Below are 27,484 nucleotides of genomic sequence, written 5' to 3'. Positions count from 1 at the left end.
ACTGGCTGAGCTAACTGCCTCACTTTGCCTAATACTAGGTCAGGACCTGTATATACCAGAATTTATACTAGGGACAGGGATACAGAAAAAAAAATACTGGCAAGTGTTTAAAACCTGTTTTAATTTTATTTTTAAGTTAAAAACCAGTGTGAAGGTACTATTGCTATGATGAGATGTTATAGAATAAATGAGAAACAAAAAAAGCAAGATTCACCCAAATCAAGTCAGGCTTTGAATGACAAAGATCAGCAATGTATCAACTAGACCATGATACACAGCAGAACTGTACCAGAATCTTTCTTCTTTATATTATTTCAATTGTGACATAGTAAATTATGGAAAGTTATATCTGGGAAATTGGAACATCAGACCACCAGCTGAGAGATGAAAAACCTAGGCTGCAATCCTATATGCCTTTACCCAAGTTTTGAGTATACATGCATAGGACACACACACACACACACACACACACACACACACACACTTTCATTCATATATATATATATCACACACAAACTTAACTCCAGTTTTGCTGTTAATACCTTTCTGGCACTCCAGGTGCCAGAACCTAGTAACAAACATTAAAACTGAGGAGTATTGCAAAATGCTACTTGATTCCAGAGAGAAGTGGATAATTATTCAGCAGCCAGCTAAAGAAGACTTAACCAAGAATCAATGAATCAATAAAATTCTTTAACAGAAAGGATGATTTGGACAAACTTTTTAAAGCGAATATACTTTAACTTGCTATAAGGTAAGGTTTGTATAACAAGAAACAAATATAAATAATTTGGTCAGGGGACAGACTAGAACAAGAAGGAAAAAAATGAGATAAAATCATTTGTGCAAGTTCTCACTCTTCCTTCGTTTAGGAATATTCTCTGTTTTACTAAGCAAGTCCTTGAGAGTAATAGGCAAAAAGGATTGTTTGACTACTTATAAATCCTGGTGTTAACAGAAGTGGAAATAAATTCAAAGTTATTTTTCTAGGAAGAAGTTGTCCATAACACAATTAGTTCTCAAGAGATGCATCACAGTCCTCCAGGTAGTATTTTTTCATTTAAATTGGGCACTTGAACATCTCTGACACGGGTGTCAGGATTTTCCTGCTGACCACAAAATTATAAGAGGTGGCATCACCAGCATGCTTTCCCACCCAGACAGCAGAGAGAATAAGGTATTATATAGAGACTTGGTTTCAACAAGGATGTGAATTGTGCTGCATTTAAATTTTCAAAGGAACAGTGACAGAATAAATTATATTCTTTTTAAGAGAGAGCGTCAAAACAATCCAGAGACGATACTGAAATCCACAGAGGTGCCTCTGGATGACTGTCAACATTTGAATAATATTTTCAGGATCTGAAGATCTTCCAAAACCATTTTCTTCATCAGTTTTTCCCCCTCTTCAACAACTATCCAATACAAAATCTTGACAATTACTCAAGTCCGTGCTCTTGTAACCAAATAATAGAGGATGAAGAAGACTACAATCAGTCCAGCAGAGACGTAGCAAAGAAGTTTACGATTGTCTCTTCCCGACCGGGTCATAGTGGAGAAACGCTTCACACTCCCCGTCAGAAGGCCTGTCACACTCATGAAATCAGAATCCTAATGCCAAGAGTAGAAATAATAAGGTATTTAGAAGACATTGCTTACTGAAAGAAGCAACATGATTATATATACATATGGCATATTTCAGTGAGAGAAATATATTTAACTCAGTTAATTGAATTCCAATTTAATACTGTTAATATTTAAAAAGAAAACCCAAACAAATGCAGACACATGTGCTCAGATCCCACACCAGCAAAATACACTAGTGAAATTCAAGATTTGACCTTGTCAATAACAATTTTAAATGACTTTACTGCGTGCATATTTTGATCTCATTTATCCTTGCGATAACCCAGTGAGAAAATAAGACTTCTATGTGATCATTATAACATGTGGTAGTCTGTGCAAGGTCCACACAAGGTTTGCACACTTGTTCATTCAGGTACTTCTTGCATAAGAAATTCAGAATATTTGACACGAACCTTACTGCATAAAATAGTTTCACAGCATATTTGCCATTAGATACCAGATCACTGAACACCAGTTTCTCAGGGAATCACTACCAACAGAAGACCAACAAGTTTGGTCCCTCTTGGAAAGGAAAAAAAGATATGTGTGCATGAGCATGTTCCAGAAGTAGAATGGCATGCTAAAACACATTAACTCTCTGGAACAGAGCTACTTACACCAATAGACTTGTGAGTGACTTCTTCTCTGTACAGAAATATGTTCCAGTACAAACTAATTGTCCTGTTTGCTCATGCTGAGCTTCATCAGTAATTCTTAAAGAGTGCAAACAGTTGCTTACCATGCCATCCAAGTAGTGATTTTGATCCTCAGCATCTTTGTCAATGTCCAGTGCAAGCTATTGAAAACACAGAATGAAGCAGTTATTGATACCTAGACAACTTTCGGAAAGAACTAATAAAACTGCAAACAAGAATATCATTTGCTCCTGAGAAATTCTCTGTATATTACTAAATACAAGGGGGGTGGGGACAAAAACAAAAACCCTCAAAGACCAAAGTCTTCTGGAGAGCAAGACAGCAATCAAAGAGCAAGGGCTCATCCAGACTTCCTTTTTGCCCAAATGCCACAAATTTCCATTTGTTCTGATTCAGCGTGAAAGAGCAAGTTTTCGATGGGAAAGCGCCAGGGCAAGAGAAAGAAAACATGTTCAGTGATGACATTTCAAAGCACAGCCCTGTGCCTAGAAAACACAGGGCAAAAGGTAAGTGTGGATGAGCCCCAAGTAAAGTAAGTAATCTACAAACCGATTTTAGCCGGGTGACTTTGGAGGCTAGGTTTTCGGTCATACGCTTATTTTCCACATCTAACATATCATCCACAGCATTGGCATTCTGACCTGAAATGAAGATAAAATAATTATGCCACTTAGTGCAGCTAAAACATAACAGCTGTTAAAACAAAAGGTAATACTGCGGGAGGCAGTGGAAGACAGGAGTGCCTGGCGTGCTCTGGTTCATGGGGTCACGAAGAGTCGGACACGACTAAACAACAACAACAAAATATGGTAAACTGTGTGGTTATTTTGAAGACCTTCCCCCAGCTCACTCCAAAGCCTATTTTCACCATCACAGGGCACAGCAGGCTCCCCACTTGCTAGTGTGGGATGTTACCCCACACTGCAGACACACACACAAATGCCCTGCGAGCGGGGAAGAGTCCATTCCTCCACCACAACAGAAAGCCACACTGGCAAAGCATGGGCAAAACAGCTGCCACGTCCTTGCCTGTCAGTCAACTACAGAAGACACAGGAGCCCGGAGCAGGGGGGAAGGTGGCAACTGTGACCTGGGGAGGATCAGAATGCCTCCTTTGTTCCCCGTCCCCCACCCCCAGCACAGGCCACGGAGGTCCTGAGGCAGCGCGACGAGCCGGAGCAACGGCGCCCCAAGCCCCGTTCTCCTGAGGGAAGGCAGCGCCGCCGCCGCCGCCGCCGCCGCCGCCACCCGCTCCCGCTCAGGCGCCCCCTCGCCATCCTCTTCCGCGCTCTCACCTCGCCCCCAGTCCGCCATGGCCGCTTCCTGCCTTCGTGTCCCGCTCCGCCCACAGAGAGCAGGAGGAGGAGCGGCGGCGGCGGCGGCGGCGGGGAAGGCTCGGCTAGCCGAGGAAACTCCCCCCTCGGCCGCAGCGTCCCCTCCTGTCAGCCCTCCCCTCGGCTGGAGAGGGAGGCGGCCTCAGGCTGCTCTTGTGGAGGCCTCGTCGCCCTTGTTATTCGGGAACGACTTGGATGGTCCACGGCCTCGGGCAGGATTGCCATGTAAGGGGCCCGCTCTGGCTTCTAGTGGGTTGCGACAAAGGCTCGTTGGCTGAATTCCTGTCGCACAGGTGTTAAAAGGGCAAGAAGTCGTTTAGAGGAAAAGGTGGCACGCCTTCCTCGCCCTTTTTTCTTGAACGGTGCAAGTCTATAAGATTATTTATTCTTCCAAGTGAGCCTTGGAGCGTTTGGCAAACCAAATGCTAAAGTGTGACATTTTTATGCCACCACGCTCATACCTTCCAGGTTTTGTGCAGTTCAAAAGCATGTCAAAGTGCAAGTAGATAAATAGGTACCGCTCCGGCGGGAAGGTAAACGGCATTTCTGTGTGCTGCTTTGGTTCGCCAGAAGCGGCTTAGTCATGCTGGCCACATGACCCGGAAGTTGTACGCCGGCTCCCTTGGCCAAAAAAGCGAGATGAGCGCCGCAACCCCAGAGAAATTCACGACTGGACCTAATGGTCAAGGGGTCCCTTTACCTAATAGCTTACAGAAACTTGTTTGCGTATGTAAACAATTTATGAGTATGTTAGTTCTTCCAGTTCATCTAATTTCTTCATGTGTTTTTCTTCAGGTTAAATATACCGGACACTAATTTTCTTGTACTGGATACAATACATTGCCAAGAACTGGTATATAACTCCAAAAGAATAATTGGTAATTAAGGCTGGCATCCTGCATGCAAGTTGCTTAAGTTCCTTTGAAGGGAATGGGATTCTGGCTGAAAGCCCAAATACATTTATAAGGGGCAAGTCCAGTCTTGTCCAAAAGCACTTACCAACACACCAGGAGCAAGGATGATTTTCATATTGAGGGGCCAGATAACTTTGTGTTGTGATGGCTTACAGTGTAATCGCATGCAGAGTTGGTGCACCTATGGTAATTATTCATAACACAGCAGCAAGATGTTTACTTGCTCTGCTTGCATGTGCTCAAAGACATTTATTTGATAAAATTAGCAGTTTCTTTACTAGAAAGGCAGCCTGCAACTATTTTAAATAAATAAATGTTTAGGTAAAGACAACGGTGAAGGACCCCTGGACGGTTAAGTCCAGTTGAATTCGACTATGGGGTGTGATGCTCATCTCTGCTTTCAGGCTGAAGGATCCGGCGTTTGTCTGCAGACAGCTTTCCCAGGTCATGTGGCGAGCATGGCTAAACCGCTTCTGGCGCACAGAACACCATGATGAGTGCCAGAGCGTATCTACTCGTGCTGGTGTGCTTTCAAACTGCTAGGTTGGCAGGAGCTGGGACAAAGGGGAGTTACTCAGAGGTAAATCCCTTGTGGAACTGAAGTTAGTGAACTCATTGAAGAAAGTAGTCTAAAATGACATGTTAACTAACTGAAACACATACCGTAGATAGGAACAGATAATATGGATTACTTTTCCCTTAGTGTAATAATCATAGAGAGAGGCATAGGCGCAAACTCCTAGAGGGCAAGGGGTATTCGGCCACCCCAATAAAATATTTGAGGGGGCCAGCCCTCAAATGGTATGCATGCACTGCATCATGTGATTGATTACCTCCCCCCCCCCCCAATATTTTATACAAGTTGCCCCCCTGGAGCGAGGGTAGTTAAATATTGGTACAATTGACTTTTTATGCTTATACATAGAAGAGTGATATATTTAAGTGTTTGTCTAGAATCTAGATCAATATTTATGTAGAACAATGATGTAGCAGTTATTCCTACCTCATTAATCTATGTCATTATTTATTAAATTTCTACCCCAGCCTTCATCTCAAAGGACTCCAGGGTGACAAACGCCAAAATCTTAAAACAATAATAGTACGAGGATACAAGCTTCTGTAAGTACCATTACAGAAGATTAAAGTATTATCTATCTAGTTAGTGAAGAATCAAAATAGGACTCTGAAATAACAAGCTGGGTTAAGAGTTTCCATAAGTCTGTTATCTCCAAGAGTAAAACAAAATCCAGGTGATTTCTTTTTTACCCTTTGGATATCCAATCTGTGGATGCTGGTTTGCCATTTCTGACTGCTGCCTGGGGAGCAAAGCCAAGAGTTGACTGTAGCCAATCATTTGCTCTGTTCCATGATTTCTCACTTCCCGTATGGTTTTGCATTCACCATTTCCCATCAGCCTGAAGACAGTTACTGAAAGGGGTGGAATTCCCAAGAGACCTCCTGTTCTTTCTCTTCTACAGTCTCTGGATGAGCAGCCCAGCATTGTGGTTCCCCACTGCGCCCTCTGTTTTCTGCTAGCAGCATTTCCAGCAGAATGACAACAAAGCCGCTGCCTGCTCTTGAAAACTGCATTTGGTAGGGTTGGGGGAAGGAGGGAGAGTTGCTGTTTTCAGGAAATGAAGCAGGAAGTCTGATCGAAAACTGCACACACAAAAGGCAGTTTAACTAAAAAGAAGGTAATATTTTCCCCTCACCCTCTGATTAGTTTGGTTTTTAAATTTCTGAATTCAGGTTAGTAGGACTAGCTAGGCATGAATTTATAGTGAAAATGATTTTTTTGCTCTTTTTTAAAAAAGGAAAAAATGGATATATAAACAATATTATTTTAAAGCATTTTGGAGTCTGTCCTGTAGCTTGCATGTTGGATGACAGGCTGGGATATAGGTTAATGGGATATTTTACATTTCCCCCAGCTTGTGAATGTTTTCCAGAGGGATGTGGATGGCAGTAGGCTTTGATGGAGTTTAAAAGATTAACATAATCTATGTATATATGGCTTGCCTAAACAGAAACAGGTCTGACTTCAGCTTTACATTTTCATTCATATACAAAGGTTTGCATATTCTGTTTGATGCTGATCTTTTTTTCCAGTGTGTGCACTGGAAATGGGTGAAAAATAAACTGATATGGCTGTTTCTAAATTACAAAATCCTTGCATGTGTGTGGACCTGTAGTGGAAGTGCTAACTACAATCATTGTAGCAAGTACTGCCAGATGTTTCCTATTTCAAGGTATATATCTTATTAAAAATGCTTTGCTTTTGTTTCAGATTATCACAAGTCTATATAAGATAAAGGAAGTGATCTGTTTCGCAAGCTGTTACAAGCTAACTCATACAATCAGTTGAGCTATTGGCCTCATTCTTTGATAAACTTTCACTTGTTGACAATGCTTGATGTCAAAAAACTGTTTTGCAATTAAGAGCTAATTTATGCCATGATTCTATATTTTCCTTTTTAGTTCCCTTAGAAAATGGGTTACACCTTATGGCAAAAGATGGTCTGAATTATTTGTTGTAAACACAAAACTCATGTTTCCACTCCATTGCAAACCTTCCTAATAGGAGTTGAATAACAGTATGCCAAATCACAATTTGTACTTGAGACAAATGGACCCAGTTTGGGACAAATGGCCCCAGACAAATCTACCAGGGTGCTTGGAGAAATCAGGGGACAATTTTATTGTTAAAGAACTGGCATAAAACTTTTTGTACAGTGTTTAAAAGAGAATACAGGAAAACATACAAGCCTACATTCCCCACAAGATTTCAGGGATTTAGCAATAGAGACCTTGATCCAGCTCCAGTTGCGAGGAACTAGTTGCATGATTGGCCCTGGGTAGGGACGTGCATTAACTATGTGTACAGAAGGCTGTTTATTTTCATGCAGTTTGTTTCTAATACTCTGGTTATGTTTACATCTCAGTCTCCACACATACATACCCCACTGTTCCAATGCCTGTAGCTCTGAGAGCTGAATAAATTTTGTATAAAAGACAGCTGAATTCTTATGAGATGAAGCATTTATGGATCCAAGAATGGTGGTGCTGTGCCAGAATTGACAATGCCTGTCTGTATCTGGTCATAAATATATATCATCGTATCTCTTAGTTCTTTATTTGGATGTTGTTCTGTGCCATACTCTTTGCTGGTTTGCAAAGAATTCATAGCAAGTATTTAATTATGTCAATGTAAGCTGTAGCTCACAGCAATTTCACACTTTGTGGCAGCTGGGTAGTGTTTTCCTCAGTACACATGTAAAGTGTGAAGGTCAGGCACCTCTAAAAATGAGACGTGACTCTTAGATAGTACAACTCATGGCATTCTGGGAATGTTATCAGGCTTCTGTAATTCTGGCTTGCACATAATTTGCAACTTGCAGGAAGAGACATATATCATCATGATTAGCATTTTAGTTATGAAGGCCAGGATGGATTCTATAATGTAAATGGAATGCACTTGATTATAAGGCTGAGCACTCTCAAGATGGGACAGGCATGGACTTCTTGTTGCCTCTCCCAGCTTGTGTGCATGGCCTGCTGATCTCCCTCACCCTGTCACTGTGTGCTGACATCATTTGCTGTGATTAGAAAGACTACTGGAGGGAAACAAACATGGCCACACATCCTTTAAACAGTTGCCATGTTTGTTACTCTGTGGTAATTGAATGCAGATGATACATTTAACCAGGTTCATGTATTTGGATCTAATGGGAGTCAATTTAAAAGGTACTCAGATCTGTGGAAACCTGACAAATGATTTTGCCACCTTAACCTAGATGGGTGTGTGTGTGTGTTTGCCTATATTGTGCTATGTACGTTTTTTAAATATATCACTGGGATGGTTCTAGGTTTTTCTGTGCTGTAACAGAAACCAGGACAGTTGGAGGAGGGAGGCTATTTCAGGGAGCTGCAGCATCCCTTCTGAGGTAATCCTCAGACTGGGGGAGGGGGAGGCTTTTGTAGGTGCTTTGCTGGGAGGGCATTTTTTAAAAGCTGCAAAGCTCAGTGAGGGAAGAGGATTAGTGTGAGAGAGCGAGTGAGCTGCTGGCTGGTTTTACTAGGATCATCCATCTGCTCTGTGCTTTGGGCATATTGAAGTGGGCAGTCTCACTTTGCTTTCCTCATCTCCTCCTCAGCTGTGTGATTAGGGCCCTGCGCATCTGTAATTATCCAGCCAGACTGCAAAGCCGCTTGCCACACTTTACAGCACTCCAGGCCACCTCCACACCGTGGAGCAATGGCGCTCCGGACTGTGCTAGAGACTGTCGAAAGTGGGGAGCAAGATACTATTCTCAAGGTGCTGCAGATCTACAACCAGGAGGTGAGTATTCATTGGAAATTGTTTGGCTGATGTCAGTCGGAAGGATCAGCTGGAGAATCTGTGCTGGTGCTTTGGTGCCATTCCCCATAAGCTGCCTTCAGTTTTATCTGCCTGCATTGCTTCAACAAAATGTTGTTAACCTCTGCAAGCAAGTATCTTTTTGCCTTTGCAAAAAGTAGGTCTTTTGCTTATTGATTGTTTGTGACTGCACTCTCCCTTTTTTCCTGTATGTAATGGGGGGCTTGTGCTGCTTTGGCCAGAGTCAGACGTGTTGGAAAAATCGATGTTAGCAGTGAAGGACGGATTTTGGAGAGCAGAAGGGAAAGGAGGAGCTTTATGTGGCAAGCAGATGTGTGGTATTAACAAACAGGCAGCCCCAGGAGGAGCTGTATGTGGAATAGAACTACTGTGCGGTGTGCAAATTTAGATAATTAAAAAATCTCTTAATGAAGGGATTGCCATAGATATGGCATTTGAAAACTGATGGGGAAGAGAGGAAAAACAATGAACATGGTGAGAACAAGCAGTCTAAGGCACTAACCATTAGATTTGTTTCAAAATGACACAAGAACCAGATACTTCAATGATAATCATATCTTAGAACTTGGAATCAAGCTCCTGTGAATGTGTCATTAATTTACAGGCAGTTGCATCAGGAATACTTTTGGTTTACATATCTATGTGACTCCCCTTGTGGTAGACCTTCAAACTAGGTGGGAAATAAGCAAAGCTGCACATTTTATATGTAGCATAAATGGTATTTCCTCAGAGGAAAAATAAATGAGTTGGCAAACTGCATGTATTTATTTGCATATGAAATCGTCTTACACTGTGTCAGATCATTGGTCTTTAATCCAGCATTTGTTTACTTCAGCTCACAACGAGGCCTCGACCAGAGGTCTTTCCAAGTCCTGACCTGAGATGCTTTTTAATTAGAGATGCTGGGAAATGAACCTGGGAACTTTTGCATTAAGAGCTTGTGCTCCACTGCTGAGCCTTCCCCTTGTTTTGCTGTGGCAAAGATTCCAGTTGTAGCAATGACAACATGAATAAAGCAGAGATTGGTAGATAAAATATCAGCTTCATTAGCAGAGAAAAAGGTTTAAACCTTTAGAACTCCATTCAGGATATATGTGTATGTACTGTATGTATGCATTTGTAGGCGATTTTGGATAGAGAAAATCAATATTCTACCTGGAAGCTTAGAGAACAAGAGCTTTGTAAACAGAAAGGCCACCTTTTAGTGTTTCTCCATCAGTGTTTGGAAGAGCGACTGCCATTCTCTGAGCACCCAGAAATGCTTCACTGTTGTCTCTCAGTATGGAAATAGTTTAATGCTGAGATATTTTAAGAATTCACGAGAGGGAACTCCATAAGAGGAAGCACAGCAGATAAAGCAAAAGTCATGCTTACCAAAAACTTCTTAGTTTTTACCAAAAAAAATTCTTAGGCATGGTGACAGAAGAATATAAAAGCTATACACCTAACAGTGACATTTGTGCTCCACTTCTCAGCTGTCATTGCCAAGCAGCTACCAGTGAATCGAGTGCAGCTAGTAGGCTTATTCAACAACTGAGGGAACAATTATGTGAATTTCATTTTTCTTTTTCTTAATGATGTTTGCATATAAATCAGACAGTATATGAAGCAGCAGCAAAGGCTATAGAACTTTGTTTCTTCGACACGAGTGATCTCTGTTTGATGTTGAGAAGGAATACTTGGGAGAATATGAAACCAGAACCAAGATATTGCTAGGAGTTTTTGAACGGTAGTGTGGGAAACCCATGAGATCCTTGGAAACTTATTAGGAATCCTGCAATCAGAAGATCAAGAATGGTGGGCAAGCTTTCCTGAAGAATGGCTTGCCCACCATTGCTGATCTTCCATTGCAATGTAAAGCTGAAGGGATGCATTAGTGTGTTCTAGAGTGTGTTTTTAATTCCCACAGGGCAATGATGAGATCCAGTAGGCTGTCTTAGAGCACTGCATGAATGGACTGCCCATCTTAGGACATGCATCATAATATTCTACATTGTAGGGGTTTCCCTTCAGCAAAATTAACATGGGTTTCCCTGAAAGTAGAAAATTTGAAAACTACAGTCATAATCAACATGGCTACTCAGGTGGTAATAGGCCATTCTTCCTGTATCTCTCCCTCCTCCTTACCCCAGCAAAACAAGATGGTACAAAATATGGTTTAGTTCTTTGTCTGCAGTAGCAAACAGTGTATGATTCAATGGGCAGGGCTGTCTTTCAGAGAAGCTTGCCCATCATTACCAATACAGAGGTACCTAAGGTTACAAACACCTCGGGTTACAAACACTTTGGGTTACAGACTCTACTAACCCGGAAGTAGTACAGTAGTACCTCGGGTTAAGAACTTTGCCCCAGGATGAGAACAGAAATCGCACGCCGGTGGCAGTGGGGCTGCAGGAGGCCCCATTAGCTAAAGTGGTACCTCAGGTTAAGAACACTTTCAGGTTAAGAACGGACCTCTGGAATGAACCTCCGGAACGAATTAAGTTCATAACCAGAGGTACCACTGTATTCTCATTGATAATGTTGTTCTTCATCCTCCCCTCCCCCCCCCCATATCTTCCCACGTGGAATGTGAGCCACTCTGAGGACTCCAGTCCAAAAGTGAAATACATATCTAATAAATTAAAACTATTGTAGATCCCTTGATAGGTTTTCAAGAAACCTCAGAGTACCATAGAACAGAGTTTCAGAAACCATTGCTGCTGCTAATAAAACATATTGCAAGATCTGAAGCATAAGGCCTCCTGATCATTAAAGAAATCCTCTTCATACAGCCAGAATGCATTGTTAAATCATTCCTAAATTTGGAATCTTAGTATTCCATTTCATTTCTATATGATAGGATTGAGAGAGGTGAACATGATTTTGGAATGTGCATAGATGAGTGTGAACAAGACCTGTCAACAGTGATTTGCCTGTGTCTGTTTGAGAATCATCTTCATATATAGCAAAAGTGAATTTGCTAAAAAAAATTACATTGTGATTATGAAATGTTTACATAGTAGTGTAAAATTAAAAAAGAATCTGGAAGACTTTAAAAAGCAAATGGACTCGAATTTTGGGTCTTTATTTACAATTTCCCATGTGTTCTTCCTTCAGGAAAGCTGGCTGGGCTGTGTGAACTGTCTTGTACTGAGGATTGCCCTTGAATGTAGTAATCTTTTGAGTGGTAGTTGACAATTCAGGTTAGAGCCCTGTGTGCTCCCCTACCACTTCATTGCGGGAAAAATGTCACTATCTACCCTCACTTAAAATGATTGTAAGGTTATCTCAGGACAGTTAATTTCAGTAGAACAAGATGTGGAGAGTGTAGGACTGCATTAAAGATTTTAGATTCATACAGTGTAAATGGAAGAAAAAAACCATAGTGGTATGAGATGAAGCTGTCTACCTGCCTTACCATAACAATTAATCTTTTGCTGATGTTTGGATGTCTCGGTATCCTGGTACCTCAAGACTGAATAGGTATGCTTTGAAATGACCCAATGAATTTAATTCAAAGTTTCCAACTTTTTAAGTATGTATAGCATACTTTAAAAATGGACTCTAGATATTTTCAGTGCCCAGTGTCTCTAATTCTGTGTAGGATTTAATGTGACCCTTACTGGTCACGCCTAACATGCTAGGTTCTGTACATTCTAGTTTATTAAGCTCCTTATAATGAAACAAATCATGTAACATACTTTTGAACATTATGATCAGTAGTGGCTAGCTAGGGATTTGCATAAGTGACATATATACACATTCCAAAAACTTGGACCATAACTAGGCTTGTTTGTGGGAGCATCCCTTGAGCAGAGTTCCTCTTTTGCTGGCAGGAGCATCTCATGAATGGGCAATGGAACTTTCCTCACTTTCCCCCTGCAGTCCCTTATGCCTTACAAAATCTGCTCTAGAAGGTTGGAAGACTCTCCAGAGAAGCATGAGAGAGAGTGCAGGGGGTTGCAGCAGGAAGGGAGAATTAGAGAAAATTGCCTCTTCCGTCTTCCATGTTGCAGACTCATAAGAATTTTTACTCAAATAGAAATTGGCTACAATAATATATTGAAACTTCTTGTTCCAAAGTCAAGAGAAACTAATTAGATTGTCATTTTCTCGTGAAGACATCAGAATGGAGAACCGGTTTTTTTGTGTTGTTCAAATGAGCACATCCTCAATGGCTTCAAAGGGCTTTCCAGATGCAAGTACTTTAAGGACTGCACCCCAGAGTTGCTTTGTTCTGCGTCTTATATTACTTCAGAATTGCATCCTATGTATCTTTTGATGTTTTCTTCAGCATAGCCTTATATGAAACAGTAGAATTGTTCAGAGCTGCACAGTTTCCTTATACAGTGGTACCTCGGGTTAAGAACTTAATTCATTCTGGAGGTCCGTTCTTAACCTGAAACTGTTCTTAACCTGAAGCACCACTTTAGCTAATGAGGCCTCCCGCTGCCGCCACACCACTGGAGCATGATTTCTGTTCTCATCCAGAAGCAAAGTTCTTAACCCGAGGTACTATTTCTGGGTTAGTGGAGTCTGTAACCTGAAGCGTCTGTAACCTGAGGTACCACCGTATCATAGCTTTCATATGCGCCTCAGTATGAATTTATCAGTTTAAGCATGTTTCTTGCTTAACTTCTTACTGCTTTATAGTGTTCACTGGAGTTGCATGCTGTAGGACTAGGTGTTCAAAAGAAATCAGTTGATTATCACTTGCTTTAAAATTCCTCTTGCGCTTTTAGAATAAGTTTATTTTCTTAGTACATATCTGTTGTCTCTGTTTCATCTCAGAAATCACAGTGTTTCACCTTTGAAGATGAGGAACAGGAAGAAAGGAGGGTAAGTACTTATTTTCTTATTTTGCTTACTCCATCAGGATCACTGAGGCTGTGAGATGGTGACTTGCCCTAGACATTGAAAGCACTGAATTCCTCCTACATGCATGGAAGCTTTTCCTTCTGAACAAAAGTGTCTAGTTCAAAACCATGCTTCATGTATATTATGGTCCTCAAGAAGTATGAAATCATCCTGGTAGCAGCTAGAGGGTGGCTGATGGTGCTGATTCATAAAACCACATGCTGGTTAAGAAGCAGAGTACAGTTTGATAGTGAGGCACCTGTTGCATTCAGGTCCCACTTCTTTTGTTAAACACCCCCCCCCCGCCGCCAGTCTTGGAGCCGTGAGATGAGTAGCAAATAATCTACTTGACTAGTGGTTGTGTGATGTGCTTATACAGAAAGGCCTTTCTATGAGGAGGCACAATCACAATAAATAATGGGAGCTCAGTTCCCTCATGAAGTTTCCTTGATGAGGCAGCAGTGCTAAGCCAATTACATCAAACCGTAAGTCCTGTAAAGCTGTAGCATTTGTGATCCTTCTATATCAACATTTCTGTTGATATAGATCTAAAAGGTCTATTTAAAATACTATAGTTAACTTTTATTTAACTTAAAATAATATGAACAATTACTAATGATAAGTATAACCAATCTTATTAATACTATTATGATAGATAGGTAATTATTTGATTATTAAACATTTATTTAACTATTTTAGATAATAAAAAGTACTGTTGCTGTTTTTAACGGGCAGTTTTATTAACGTGTTTTTTACCTGCTTGCTTTATAGGTGGTAATTTATGTGTATGGGATTGTTTTATGTTGTATTTTTATCTTGTTATTGGGCAACTTGGGGGTCATTATGTGGAAAGGCATGATATAAATTTAATAAACAGGGTCACACATTGGCAAGCACATTTTCAGTAGGTGCACCAGCCAGTATAATTTTATCTTTTCAAGGAAGCTTCCTTGAGTTTTACTGCATAGCCAAATTGCAGAAAGAAAAGGGGAATCATCCAAGATGTAACTGCATACAGTGACTATGCAGATATCTTTATTGCATTCACTTTCGGGGCAGAAAGCTACTGTGACTTGTTCTCTTCTCCTACCCCACCCCCCAGCTGTTTTCAATTTCTCTTCTCTGGATTTGAACTCTGACAGAAATAACCCACCAGTCTTTGAGGAGAACGGTAGTTCTTTGCGTAAACAGTCCTGTTCACTAGCATCAGTTTAAACAAGTGTTTGCTGATAATGCTCCAAAAATAGATACCTCTGTACCTTTACTGAATTTGGATTAAATTGACCCATAGTCTGCCGCAGAAAGGGATGCGGGTGGCGCTGTGGGTTAAACCACAGAACCTAGGGCTTGCCGATCAGAAGGTCGACGGTTTGAATCTCCTCAACGGGGTGAACTCCCGTTGCTCAGTCCCTGCTCCTGCCAACCTAGCAGTTCGAAAGCACGAAGTGCAAGTAGATAAATAGGTACCGTTCCGGCAGGAAGGTAAACAGCGTTTCCGTGCGCTGCTCTGGTTCGCCATAAGTGGCTAAGTCATGCTGGCCACATGACCCAGAAGCTGTACGCTGGTTCCCTCAGCCAGTAAAGCGAGATGAGCACCACAACCCCCAAGTCGTCCACGACTGGACCTAGTGGTCAGGGGTCCCTTTACCTTACCTGCTGCAGAATAAAAGGATACAAAGAGAAGACAGAGAGAGAGAGAGAGAGAGAGAACCTATGAAACTACAAATGTGCCTATTTTTAAATACTGTATCTGTTTTCACTGAAGCTCCACCATGGCACTCCTCCACTCACTTTTGCAGCATTAAACCTGCTTTTTTAACTTGCTCATTAATGACCTAGACTTAGAATTTTGCCAACAATGCCAGAGGTTTTGAGAGGAGTCCCAAAGGCATATCTGCAAATTGCAGGGAACTTGTCATTAAAACTGCAAATGCAGTTGCTGCTGCTGCTGTTTTTATTATTAAATTCTTAACCTGCCCAATATAAGCAAGTGTAGATCAGTGCACATTTGGGTAAAAAAAGCCTCATTTATTTTAACTATATTTATTTATTTAAAAATTATAAACTGTTCTACATTCAAATAATAAGTGGTACAGTATATTAACATGTGTCACAGATGTACTAATGGGATCCAAACTGGCAGTGACTGACCAAGATGGATATGGCCCGAGGCACTGGATGGGTTGTGCAGGTTTGAGGTACAACATAGCTCGTTGAACCTGTGCAATCCACTAGCGCAGACATAATTTTCTTTCTTCACATAGACATTTATTGCTTCACTACTAGTTTTCTTCTCCCACCCCCCACCTCTGTAATGCTTCAGAAACTGGCTGCGCTTCTGATCAAGTTTCTGGAGAGGGTGCTGCAGCCATCCTGCCAGGTCACCTGTTTGGAAAGCATACGGATCCTGTCCCGAGACAAAAGCTGCCTTGGCCCTTTCACAACCATGGAAGGCCTGAAGACGCTGGCCAGGCACGCGGGGATTGATTACGCAGAAGAGCAGATTCTGGAGGTTCCAGACCTTGAAGTGATCCTCGAGGCGCTGAAGTGTCTCTGCAACATTGTCTTCAGCAGTCCCCGGGCTCAGGAGCTGACCTCCGAAGCCCGGTTCGTGGTGGGCCTCACAGACCGCATCAAACTCTACAACGAGAGAAACCTCCCGCACGATATAAAGTTCTTTGACTTGCGCCTTCTCTTCTTGCTGACGGCATTGAGGGTGGACATCCGGCAGCAGCTTGCGCAGGAACTCCGTGGTATCGGTCTGATGACAGATACCTTGGAACTCACCCTGGGAGTCAAGTGGCTAGACCCTCACGAGGTAGCTGCTGAGGGGAACCCTTCTGCTCCTTTACCTCGGCAGGAGGTGGAGCGTGCCATGGAGATCCTGAAAGTGCTCTTCAATATCACATTTGACACCAGCAAGAGGGAGGTAGATGAGGTAAGACACTCGGAGGGAGCTTTTCGTAGCTCAATTTTGTGATGTATTTCTGTTTTTATGTACCTGTTTCTTTCATCCATGATTCCTGTGCTTATAGACACCATTTAAGAAAGGAAGGGGGCAAGTTGCCTTAGTTCACCCCACCCCCCTGCATTTCTGACTTGTTCTGTGGGAGCACCTATATATTTGGTCAATTCTGCTCATGCCCACTGGCTGACTCTTGTTATAAACAGGCCTATTTATCAACATACAAAAGCACAAATTCCTGCACACTCGAAGCCAATAAAAAAGAAAGGCTAAATGAATGAAAACATTCATTTCTAAAATGTGTTTACTTCCACAGTCCTGATCTAAAACATAGTAAAATCAGATATTTTACAATCTGTTGGAATCTATTTTTCAGCAATGCATGGCAACTCAAGAAAGAAAGCCTAGTATTGTGGGTGTTGAGGTGTAAGCAGCAGTGTTGGCAGTGTCTGTTTACTAACTAAATGTGGATGAAAACCTAGCAGATCAAGCTATTTAAAAATCCAGAGTCTCTCTCACTTTCTGGATTAGTAATGAACTGTGAGCTCAGGGAGACTTGTGAAGGATATAATTCCTGCCTGTATATTTTATACTATTTATTTCATCAAATTATATACAGTGGTACCTCTGGTTACGTACTTAATTCATTCCAGAGGTCTGTTCTTAACCTGAAACTGTTCTTAACCTGAAGCACCACTTTAGCTAATGGGGCCTCCCGCTGCCGCTGTGCTGCCGCCGCTGTTCTCATCCTGAAGCAAAGTTCTTAACCGGAGGTACTATTTCTGGGTTAGCGGAGTCTGTAACTTGAAGCGTATGTAACCTGAAGTGTATGTAACCTGAGGTACCACTGTACTGCTTGATTGTAGAAATCCTCAACAAAATTACTTTTGGTTTTCTGTATGCTGCTCTGATATTTTATGATGTGAGTTTATAAACCTTTAAAAATATAAATAAATGAAACATGAAGCAGCAGAAGAGAGGGTAAAGTGTGGCAGAAGAAATATAGATACCACTGTAGGGAAACGATATTTGCATCGGGAGTTCTGCATTAAGAAAATATTCCAGATTCAGCAACCAGACAATCCAAATTCCATGACTGGATTAAAAAAATTTTTTTTTGCAATTTGCCTTGTTTGTGTATGTATAAATTAATTTAATTTAACCGTTATATTCTTGCTGCCTAATTTAATTGTTGTTTTGCATAATTTTACATTGTGGGGAAAGAGAAGGAAGAATGCAGCTTAGACAAAATTGTGGGAGCATAATCAAGACACCCAGAGAGAAGGATAAGGGGTCAAGGGAAGAAAGAAATGCTGAATGAAGGAGTCTCGTACTGCTTCATTCAGCCCTACTTTGGTTACTATGCCCACATTTCTCCACAAAATGGTGCCAGGAACTCTCTGTTAAGGGCTGTATTCTGAGCAGGGTACTTCAGCGATGCACATTTTTAGTTTCCTTGGGCACAGTTTTTCTTTGGACTAGAATTCCATTCCATTTTGAGAACGTACTGTAAAGCGTAGCTTTTTGCAACCAACAGGCTGTGCACAAGAGAGAGATGTTCCTTTCTCATAATCAGGCTTTTCATTGTGTTTTGGGGCCAGGAAGATGCTGCTCTGTACCGACGCCTGGGTGCCCTCCTCCGTCACTGCCTGATGATTTCAGCAGATGGTGAAGATCGGACAGAAGAATTTCACAGGTGATTATCCTGGTGAAAAGCTTGGATTGGCTGGGAAAACAAAAAACATTATCATGACCGCCATACAGCTTGGGTATTCATGAATCTGGGGGTCAGGTCTATTTGACACAGTTAGTACCTAAGAACTTTAGTTGCTGATACTGAGTGATATAGTGCTACCTGCACTTCTGTACGGGGGGGCAGGGGAGCGTGCCACACCGGGTACTATTTGGAGAATGGGTGCCATTGTGGCTGCCCTCAGGGACACGCAACCCTGGGATGTGCACCACGCCCCCTCAGGCAACGCGCCACGCCCCCGGGACACGCACCAGCCATGCCCACGCCTGTTCTCCGCTTCAGGGGCTGCCACATGTTGCTTCGCCACTGGCTACTGGTGGTTGTTGTTGATGATGATATAGTACATGGCACTTTATAAAGAATTAGTTTGATATAATCTAAAAATGGACATCAGAAAACAGCAAAGGAAGGGAAGAGAAAATTGAGGCAGTACATGGGAGAAGTAAATGCTATTGTTAAATGTTCTCAGGAGTGTTTATATTCTTGCCACGATGCCAAGGCAAGGATAGTTCTGGGTCTTGTTCCCGTGGTGCTTGAAAATGGAAATTAACTAGATCTTTGTCAGGTTTTAAACAACAAAACAAAATGATTCCTTGTTGATGTGGAGGCTACTTCCTTTGCATATTTTGTCTTGCATTGCATGTTCAGCCACACAGTCAACCTTCTGGGCAATCTGCCTCTCAAGTGTCTGGATGTCCTGCTGGCCCCCAAGGTGCACCCGGGCTCGCTTGAATATATGGGAGTCAACATGGATGCTGTCAATGTTCTGCTGGATTTCCTTGACCGACGTCTTGACAGGGTGGGTGAAAAGTTCCTCATTGCCTCACACCCACATTTACTTCAGATTCTTTTCATGCAGCCAATGAAGTACACTGTAATATTTCTTAGAGAGGAAGGGGGAACTACAGAGTGTTACAGGTTTTGGTGCGTACCCTGAATTTCTTACACCATAAAGTTTCATCTGAGAAAAGGGATGGGTTATAAGGTATATCTACTCCATGGGTGGAGCCAGGATTTATTTTTTGTGGGGGGAGAGGCTTTATGTTGGGGGTCGGGACAGAACAGATATATCTGCAATGCAATTGGTCAGTTAGTTAAGTATTTCTATTTATTTATTTACTTCAAAGGGGAGGGCAGCTGCCCCCCTCACCTCTCTGGCTATGCCTATGATCTACTCCAGGCATCCCCAACCTGCGGCCCTCCAGATGTTTTGGCCTACAACTCCCATGTTCCCTAGCTAACAGGACCAGTGGTCAGGGATGATGGGAATTGTAGTCCAAAACATCTGGAGGGCCGAAGGTTGGGGGTGCCTGATCTACTCTGATGATTTATTATGTTGCCTGCAGCTGAGCTGCCATTTACCTGCTCTGTTTCAGAGAAAGGAAACTAGTGTTTTTAGATCCTTCCATAAAAAAAATTGTACTCTGGTGTATTTTTTCCCTACATGGGAAACAACATGGCTGTGATTATTATTACCACCTTCTTTTTTGTGGGCTCTTCTATAGGGTCACAAGCTTAAGGAGAGCCTGACCCCTGTGCTGAACTTGCTGACTGAGAGTGCTCGAGCCCATCGGCAGACCAGGAAATTCCTTAAAGCTAAGGTACTGTATTTAAATTACGTAGGATCCTACGCAATAATGCTTCCATTGATCCAGCAAAAATGTAAGGCAAGTCCCACCCATGCCATCATTCTGGAAATATATACTGTAGAAATACTGAAATTGTCACCTAAGGTTGTGTGTGATCCTATCGTTTTGAAAAATGCTTTGAATCCCTTGCTATGAGTGTGAGTGGGCATGTGTCTGCCTAATGTAAAAGTGGCAAAAGTCACCATGATGGTTTCTGCAAAGATGTAGTGGCACTTTTGGAGCAATATTTACAGGGCCTTATGAAAACCAACGTAATAGGAAGGCCTTTTAAAATAACTCTTCCCTTTCCATGGGATTGCAGGTACTCCCTCCACTGCGGGATGTGAAAAATAGACCGGAGGTGGGGAACTTGTTGAGAAATAAGCTTGTGCGCCTCATGACTCACATTGACACTGATGTCAAGCACTGTGCTGCGGAATTCCTCTTTGTTCTCTGCAAGGAGAGTGGTGTGTGCCTTTCCATGTTCTATTTCATCTAGTGGTTGTCTTGTAACATTGTATGTCTGACAATGTATGTTACAATGTCTTGTAACATTGTCTGAAAACGCAATTGAGTGAATAGACTGATCCATCCAACTTCGTAACTGCTGAAAGATTCATAGCACTGGGGTAGACAGACAGAATATGTTTTAATGGTGGCTTGGCTGCTAAGAGCTGAGGCAATTCACTTATGAGTCAAAAGGCAAAATTACATATTGCCTGGGTAAGGGTGGAATGAAACAGAACCAAATAATTCACCCTAAACATTCACTGACTAGAGATACACTTAGGAAAGAAAAATATTTGTTGTAAAAAGGGAGGGAATTCCAAACTTAAGCTTTGATAGCCACATACTTACATATTCTCTCTCAAGTTCAATCAAAGGGCCTCGCTTCACAATTAAATCACTCTTTTTGCTGAATGTTAGGACAATGGCAACAGTTTTCCCTATTTTTCCTTTGCAAAGTGACTGTTTCCCTCCAAATACATGCACCAGCCCATAGATGCCTACAACCAGTCCCATATGACATTTCACACATTTTTTCTAGTGTGGATATTATATTTGCTTGAGGTAAAAGCAATACAAATATCTTTAACGGTCAAAGAAGCTAGGTTCCCTGCTGCTACAGGGGTAAGGGGATTCCCTGGGCCTGTACAGCAGGTGGAGAGTGAGAAGCAAAAGAGGTGAAGTGAAGCAGCTCTGAATGTGACTTACAGATTTGAGAGGCTTGCAAGAAATCATTTCCTTGAAAGGTGGTCCGATAAGCAAGAGTCGGTTTTATGATCATTTGAATTCAGCAGTCTTTTCCAGATTGTTTTTGTAGCAGCAGAAGAATATGACCCTTTTGCCTTTATTTTCCTCAACAGTGTCACGGTTTGTGAAGTACACGGGATATGGGAATGCTGCGGGGCTCCTGGCAGCCCGAGGCCTCATGACAGGAGGTCGGACAGAAGGAGAATACTCTGAGGATGAAGACACTGATACAGAGGAATACAAGGAGGCAAAACCCAAGTATGGACCCCCTTGTATGCATTGCTTCCTTAAGTATTGCCTTTTCTTCTACTTTTGGCACAAGTCCTTTTCTTGTTAACTCTTCCTCACTCAACCCATTACTCATTTTTTTCTTTCCAACGTTCTTATTGGCATGATGTTCATTTCCCTGTGTTTAATACTGTGGTTATCTGCTTCCATGCCTAATGGCCTTATTCACTGCCTGCCACATCTTCACAGTTGCATGTCTACACCAACAGCTTTCCCCTATAATCTGCTGCAGAGAATCACAAACCTTTGTTTTGAACTCCATTTATAGGTGGCTGTATGTACGAAAGCTTCTCTGTCATGAAAGAGATTCTGACTCCTCCCCACTCTTATTTATCTTGGTTGCTTTCTCTCTTCCTATCCCTTGTCCCGTTCCTCCCATCCCCTTCATTAGCAGATGATTCTCCCTTCTATTCCAAATATATACAGAATTTCCATCATTCACGATTAAATCCATCTTGCGGATTTCTTTGGTTAACTGTTTTATTAGCACAAACTTCACAATCCCATGTCAATGTTCTTTCCTTCTGCTACCCCTTCCCATTTTCCCCTGCTCATCATTTATATTGCGATACATGTGAATGCATTTGCACATATAGAAAATTTATTAAAGTAGGGACTATTGAAATTAAGAGGAGGGAGAAGTGAACATTACTGGGAAAGGGGTGAAGATTAGAACCTGGACAATGAGAGGGATAAGATTGAACTGAACTGAGTAAAGAGTGCTGTTCTGGACACTTTGGGGATAGAGACACAAAAGCACCTTGTATTCTCATGTTAAAGGTGTATGTCTGTAATAGGCATGTGAATTAAAGCACTAGATTGCTGGACTGCTAACCTCCTCCTCTTCCCCTGCTTCCACGATAACCAGTCCAAATGGGCATCAAAACTGCCATGCATGTCAGTAGGGGGATTGCCACAGAATCCTGTGCCATTTTCAGTTTTTTAGTAGTATTTGGTTTTAGGTAGCATGTAGTGTTGAAGAATGTTTGCTACATCTCTGGTACAGTCAACAGTCATTATGCCAGTGGTCAGTATATCTGCTTTTTAAATGAACATGCTTCTGCCTTCTTTCTGTGTGTTGTTGTTTTGACTGACTCGTACAGCATTAACCCTATAACGGGACGTGTGGAGGAGAAACTTCCCAACCCAATGGAGGGGATGACAGATGAGCAGAAAGAGGTTGAAGCAATGAAACTGGTGAACATGTTTGACAAACTCTCAAGGTACCATGAGATAGATTTATCTGGAAGTGGGTCAGCAGTTTGAAGAGCAGGCTAAAAGAGGTCAACCAGTTAAAATCAAAGGTTCTGAAATTCCAAGCTCATTGTGACTTCAAACGAATAATTTCTGAATTGTTGAATTACATTTGACCTCTTTTATCCTCCAAATCATTGGACTGTCTTAGATTGTGAGCTCCTAGGAAAGAGGACTATTAACATCAAGAAAGGCCATTGAAAACAGCCATGAGCCTGTTAGGTAGCACAGGATATCAATATGATTTTGTCCATCAAGCCATTATGTGTTAATAGTCACTGAATGGGAATGAAATGGAACCAATTGTCTGAAAGAATCAAAGGAGTGAAGTACTGCCCTGGCATCAGTGGTGGCTAATGGGGTAGCATTGCTTTCTTGGCTTCCCAATGCTGTGCATCACTGTGAGTTACTAAGAGGTGGAGGGGGGGCATGGCAGCAGGGAGCTCAGCACAGTGTGGGTGCCAATCCATGCACTGTGTCAAGCTCCCTGTTGGCTTTACTTCCTCTCATGGTAACCAGCAGCTACACTGGATTTCCATCACTTGGTGACAGTAGGGCTTCACTCATTGCCTTCAGATGTGGTTGCTGGAATGAAATAGTGTGCATCTCATATTTAAAAAAGCATTTAGACTGTTTTGTAACTGCTAGTGGACTAGGAAAATTATATTGCACTTAGTGGCAAGCAACAGGAAGGCAATGACAGGTGACTATACCAAAAGGGTGCTGGTATTCTGGCCTTGTGACTACTGGAACTAGAGTAGCAGGGCTTGGAAAATGTTGACCATGTATCATTAAGTTTCTTCCTCAACAGTGAGGATTGGAAATATTTGTGCTGGAAAATGAATACCTTGGATAAACTGGGTGTGATGACTGGGAATAATGGAAATCTGCACCCTGGGAGATTGCACACCACTTACCTACAGTATACATTTGAATGTCATCTCCACAAAGTTCATTCTGCAGGCTATGTAGTGATAACTCTGGCTAGCTGCTAGTAGGAAGTACTATTGCAAAGGCAGATGGCAGCTAATGCCACCCATTCTCCTTCCCAGCAGGCATTCACTCTACAGTAGTTGTTCATACATCATTTAAGAGTAGTGTGGGCAGGAGTCCAGGATCTACCTAAGGAGTTCAAATGACATCTTGCTGAGCAGCCGTCAGTCTATTTATGCAGATGCCCCATGTTTCCAGTGTGCATTAGACAGACAGAAATGCTAGTCTGAGCATTTCATTAATGGTATTTCCACTACAATGTCACTTTCTTTTGCTGCTGACGTGGCCTAATCAGAAGGACCCCTGAGGCATTTTCCAGCTAGATTAGCGGAGAAAGATTTTGGAGCAATCACTTCCTGGGTTTCCAGTGTAATTTTAGCATTGTTACAAACTTGCATTTGGACCTTAACTTCTCTGAAAATCACACCCTTATACTTTTCCAGGATGTATGTCATGAAGGTTCAGAAAGGCTGATAATTAGCATTTGGTGCATGGCTAATGTGCCCTTTAACTAGTGATGAAGCCAAAAATAGAGCTGCAGTGCACCGTAAAATGAAGGAAAAGCCTTCATTAGCAAGCTAGTCTCCACATTTCCCACTGAGTTTCAAACAAAAAATATTTTCCTTTCAGTGGAAATGGTTCATCATATAAATTGATTTCAGTCAGAATGTAGGCAGTTCTGTTCAGGTTTCTGAGCATGAAAAACTGCTTTCTGGCTAAAAATGGAGAGTACATCCTCGCTACCCAAGAAATCTAAACAACACTCTTAGATTTGACACACTGATTATACAGTATTTCATTTACATTTGATTAAATGGGATTAAGAAATCTACATTCTGATTGGATTCATTTGTTGTTGCTTAGTAGTTTCTCCTGAAGACTGAAAAATGTTCTTCGTATTTGGAATGCACTGACCAAGTTCCCTTGATGGACTAAAAGGGCCCTAGGAGATAGAAAAGCAGTGGAAAAGTCATTCCACTTGATCCTTAAAGGTAGCTCAGTGACTGAGCACATGCTTTGCTAATGGCACCAGATTCAGTTCCTACAATCTCCAATCTTAGGTGCCTGAAAAGAAATCTGCCTAACAACCTGATGATCTGTAGGTTGTTGGGTTACTGTAGATTGTCATATAAAACCAGTAGTAATTGAATCTCATCCGAAAGCTTCAAATTATCTTCTAGAAATGTTAATAGAGCAACATCTGTAGTTGAGCAAATTTGTCCATGGTGTGAGTATTTATATTCTGGATGTGAGCAAAGCAGTGTCAGCACATGTACCAGATGCCAAACTGAGGGAGGGTTGGGGCTGTTCTTACTGGTGGTGGTATGTATGGCTATTTTATACTATTTCTGCTAGGATCAACAAATGAATTACATTTCTCAAAGTGGGCATACTACTGGTCTGTCCTTAATGTAGGCTTCTTTCTCTAAGAATGTTATCATGAGGAGCCCCTCTCTGACTGTGCTATTTCTCCTTTCCATTGCAGACAGCGAGTCATCCAACCAATGGGGGTCAATCCAGATGGCAATTTAACGTCTCTCAATGTAACCTCCTTGGAGGATGCTGTCCATCAGATATCTGAGGAGAGGTTATCATCTGACTCTGACTTGGAATTGGACTGAAAAAGCATTTCCTGTTCCTCAAAAACCTATGGACCCTCTGTTCTCTCTCTGTAACAGGTGCTGTATCAGGAGACCAGTCCCAAGAAAAGACTTCCCATGGGATGGATCTCCACCGCCCAGAGTGGTATAACATCTGTTTCTTCTCTAGCTCTATAACACTCCTACCTTAGAGAGCTCTTTACAGCTTAGCTCTTTTGATCTGTTTTCCCTCTGTGTCCACAAGATTATTACACTCCGGTTCCAGGGATTTTTGAGCAGAAATTTCATGGAGGGAAGGGCAATCTCTTATTATATCATGGAGGTTTAGTAGCACTTAAGGGTGCTGTGAGTGCACTGCAGAGTTACTTGTATGGGACTAAAATGTGATACACACAGGTGATATATATGTGTGTGTGCGTGTGCACGCGTGCATTGATACTTGTGCAAAGCACATAATGCAGCAACCATACAGCGTGGTGGTGTTTAAAACACACGGATACTCTTGGCAAATGTAAATGTCTATTTGCATACACGACTGGGGCATATTAATAGAATATAGAAATGTGTGAACAATGAGAAGCCTGCATTTTTTTTTACATGTGAAATGCAAGAAAGCATACTCCTGGAGGCATATAAGTGCAATGTGTGTGGCAATCAGTCACATATTTTGGCAGTTCCTTTAAGACACATTACATGTGTATGGAAACATGCAGGTAAGGAAACGTGCATTGTTGAAATAGTATGTATATGTGTGGTATGTGTCCATTATCTGAGATAATGTGCAAAACTCTGAGATATCCTTTGCTCACAGTGACATTAATGTTTGCGTTTGCTGATAATTTGGGGCCAGGAGGCCTCTAATCCCCACTATAACCTTGACACCATGCTCCTCTTTCTGCCATGTTTAGTTTCTGGACTACTCTCACTCTCTGTGCTCTTCAGACAAAAGGCGGTGACCAATTGCTTAACCGCACTCTAAATCTGCTTCAGTTCCCCTATATCCACAGCACTCTGCATTCACCCTGTTATGTACCTTCATCCTGATCATAGGCTTTTCTGTTTAAAAAAAGCAGCCTCCATCTCCTACTTTGTTTCCAACTTTGCCAACAGTTTCTGAACTTAGCACAAATATAAAGATTTTCACTAGAATAAATGAAGCCTTCAGATAACAATATGCGTGCATCTGTTGATTATTTGGGTGATTGTATCTGAGCAATTAGAAATTACATTTTTTGGCAATGTAACCGCAGCCAAACTGGGAGGAGTCCAGTTATAGCAGTGTTGTACTCAAGCACAATGCCATGTGGGTGAGCAGTGGAACTTTCTGTGCTTTCAACAAACTAAACCTCACTGAGGCCATTGGTGTCTATCAGTCAGTCTGTAGTGATCACATATGTGGAGTATCCCGCCCATTGCATCGGACTAGATGATCTTCCAGCTGCCTCTGATTCTAGCTGTACTGTTTGAAAATGTTGGAAACTTTGGGTTATCTCCACAAACTAACATTGAGTATAATTATGACTCTTCTGCATACCCCATCCTCCTAATATATAGTTAAAAGGTTATTAATCACTTACGTTTCAACACAATGAAACTAATTGAAGGTCTGCACATCAGACCAAAGGTCTGCCTAGTATCCTGTTTCCCAGAGTGATCATCAGGCACTTGCAGGAAGCCCACAACCAAGCCTTCCCCTGTTGTTCATGTAGCCATCATGCCTTATGGCCATTGGTATTCCTTTTGTCTTCCTTGTCATTAAAATAAAATTGTTCGGGGTCATTAAAACAAAGCTTATGAAGAATTCCAAAACGACTCTCCAAACTGAATGAAAGGGCAAAAGCAATTCAGTGGAAGCAAGTGTAAAATGATGTATATCAGGACCAAAAAGTCAAATTAAATTCATGTGTTCTAAACTGACAGTGACCAGGAACACCTTGGGGCTGTAGTGTATGGCTCCATGGAAGATGCTGCTCCACTGTGCTGCAGCTGTGAAAAAGGCAA

At 41.8% G+C, this 27,484-nt stretch overlaps 2 protein-coding genes across 10 annotated transcripts; one reads left to right on the top strand and one right to left on the bottom strand.

The window, feature by feature from the left end:
* Positions 1-106: 106 nt before the first annotated feature.
* BET1L (Bet1 golgi vesicular membrane trafficking protein like) lies at positions 107-3,714 on the bottom strand. Of its 4 annotated transcripts, none has more exons than XR_013988849.1 (5): positions 3,578-3,714; positions 2,832-2,923; positions 2,366-2,422; positions 451-1,611; positions 107-414 (listed from the first exon to the last, which is right to left on the bottom strand). XR_013988849.1 is itself a non-coding variant. In XM_081014456.1 (4 exons), the coding sequence occupies exons 1-4, from the start codon at positions 3,594-3,596 to the stop codon at positions 1,444-1,446; spliced, it is 336 nt and encodes a 111-aa protein (XP_080870582.1). In that variant the 5' UTR covers positions 3,597-3,714; the 3' UTR covers positions 107-1,443. The 4 variants fall into 4 exon arrangements, 1 of the variants encoding a protein (XP_080870582.1); XR_013988850.1 differs by having other exon boundaries at positions 107-406; positions 453-1,611; XR_013988851.1 differs by having other exon boundaries at positions 455-1,611.
* RIC8A (RIC8 guanine nucleotide exchange factor A) lies at positions 3,708-26,655 on the top strand. Of its 6 annotated transcripts, XM_081014339.1 has the most exons (14): positions 3,768-3,841; positions 4,412-4,494; positions 4,935-5,110; positions 6,009-6,224; positions 8,685-8,869; positions 13,682-13,729; positions 16,071-16,685; positions 18,314-18,408; positions 19,114-19,264; positions 19,971-20,066; positions 20,416-20,560; positions 21,461-21,605; positions 22,739-22,858; positions 25,369-26,655. In XM_081014339.1, exons 5-14 carry the CDS (start codon positions 8,786-8,788, stop codon positions 25,502-25,504), a joined length of 1,635 nt encoding a protein of 544 aa, XP_080870465.1. In that variant the 5' UTR covers positions 3,768-3,841; positions 4,412-4,494; positions 4,935-5,110; positions 6,009-6,224; positions 8,685-8,785; the 3' UTR covers positions 25,505-26,655. The 6 variants fall into 6 exon arrangements, with proteins under 6 accessions (XP_080870467.1, XP_080870463.1, XP_080870465.1 ...); XM_081014341.1 differs by lacking the exons at positions 4,412-4,494; positions 4,935-5,110 and adding an exon at positions 6,818-6,890 and having other exon boundaries at positions 3,708-3,841; XM_081014337.1 differs by lacking the exons at positions 4,412-4,494; positions 4,935-5,110 and having other exon boundaries at positions 3,708-3,841.
* The last annotated feature ends 829 nt before the right edge of the window (positions 26,656-27,484 follow it).

The sequence above is a fragment of the Podarcis pityusensis genome (assembly GCF_964106645.2).
Source record: "Podarcis pityusensis genome assembly, chromosome: 1".
Classification (NCBI taxonomy): Eukaryota; Metazoa; Chordata; class Lepidosauria; order Squamata; family Lacertidae; genus Podarcis; species Podarcis pityusensis.
This window is presented reverse-complemented; position numbering and strand designations above follow the sequence as displayed.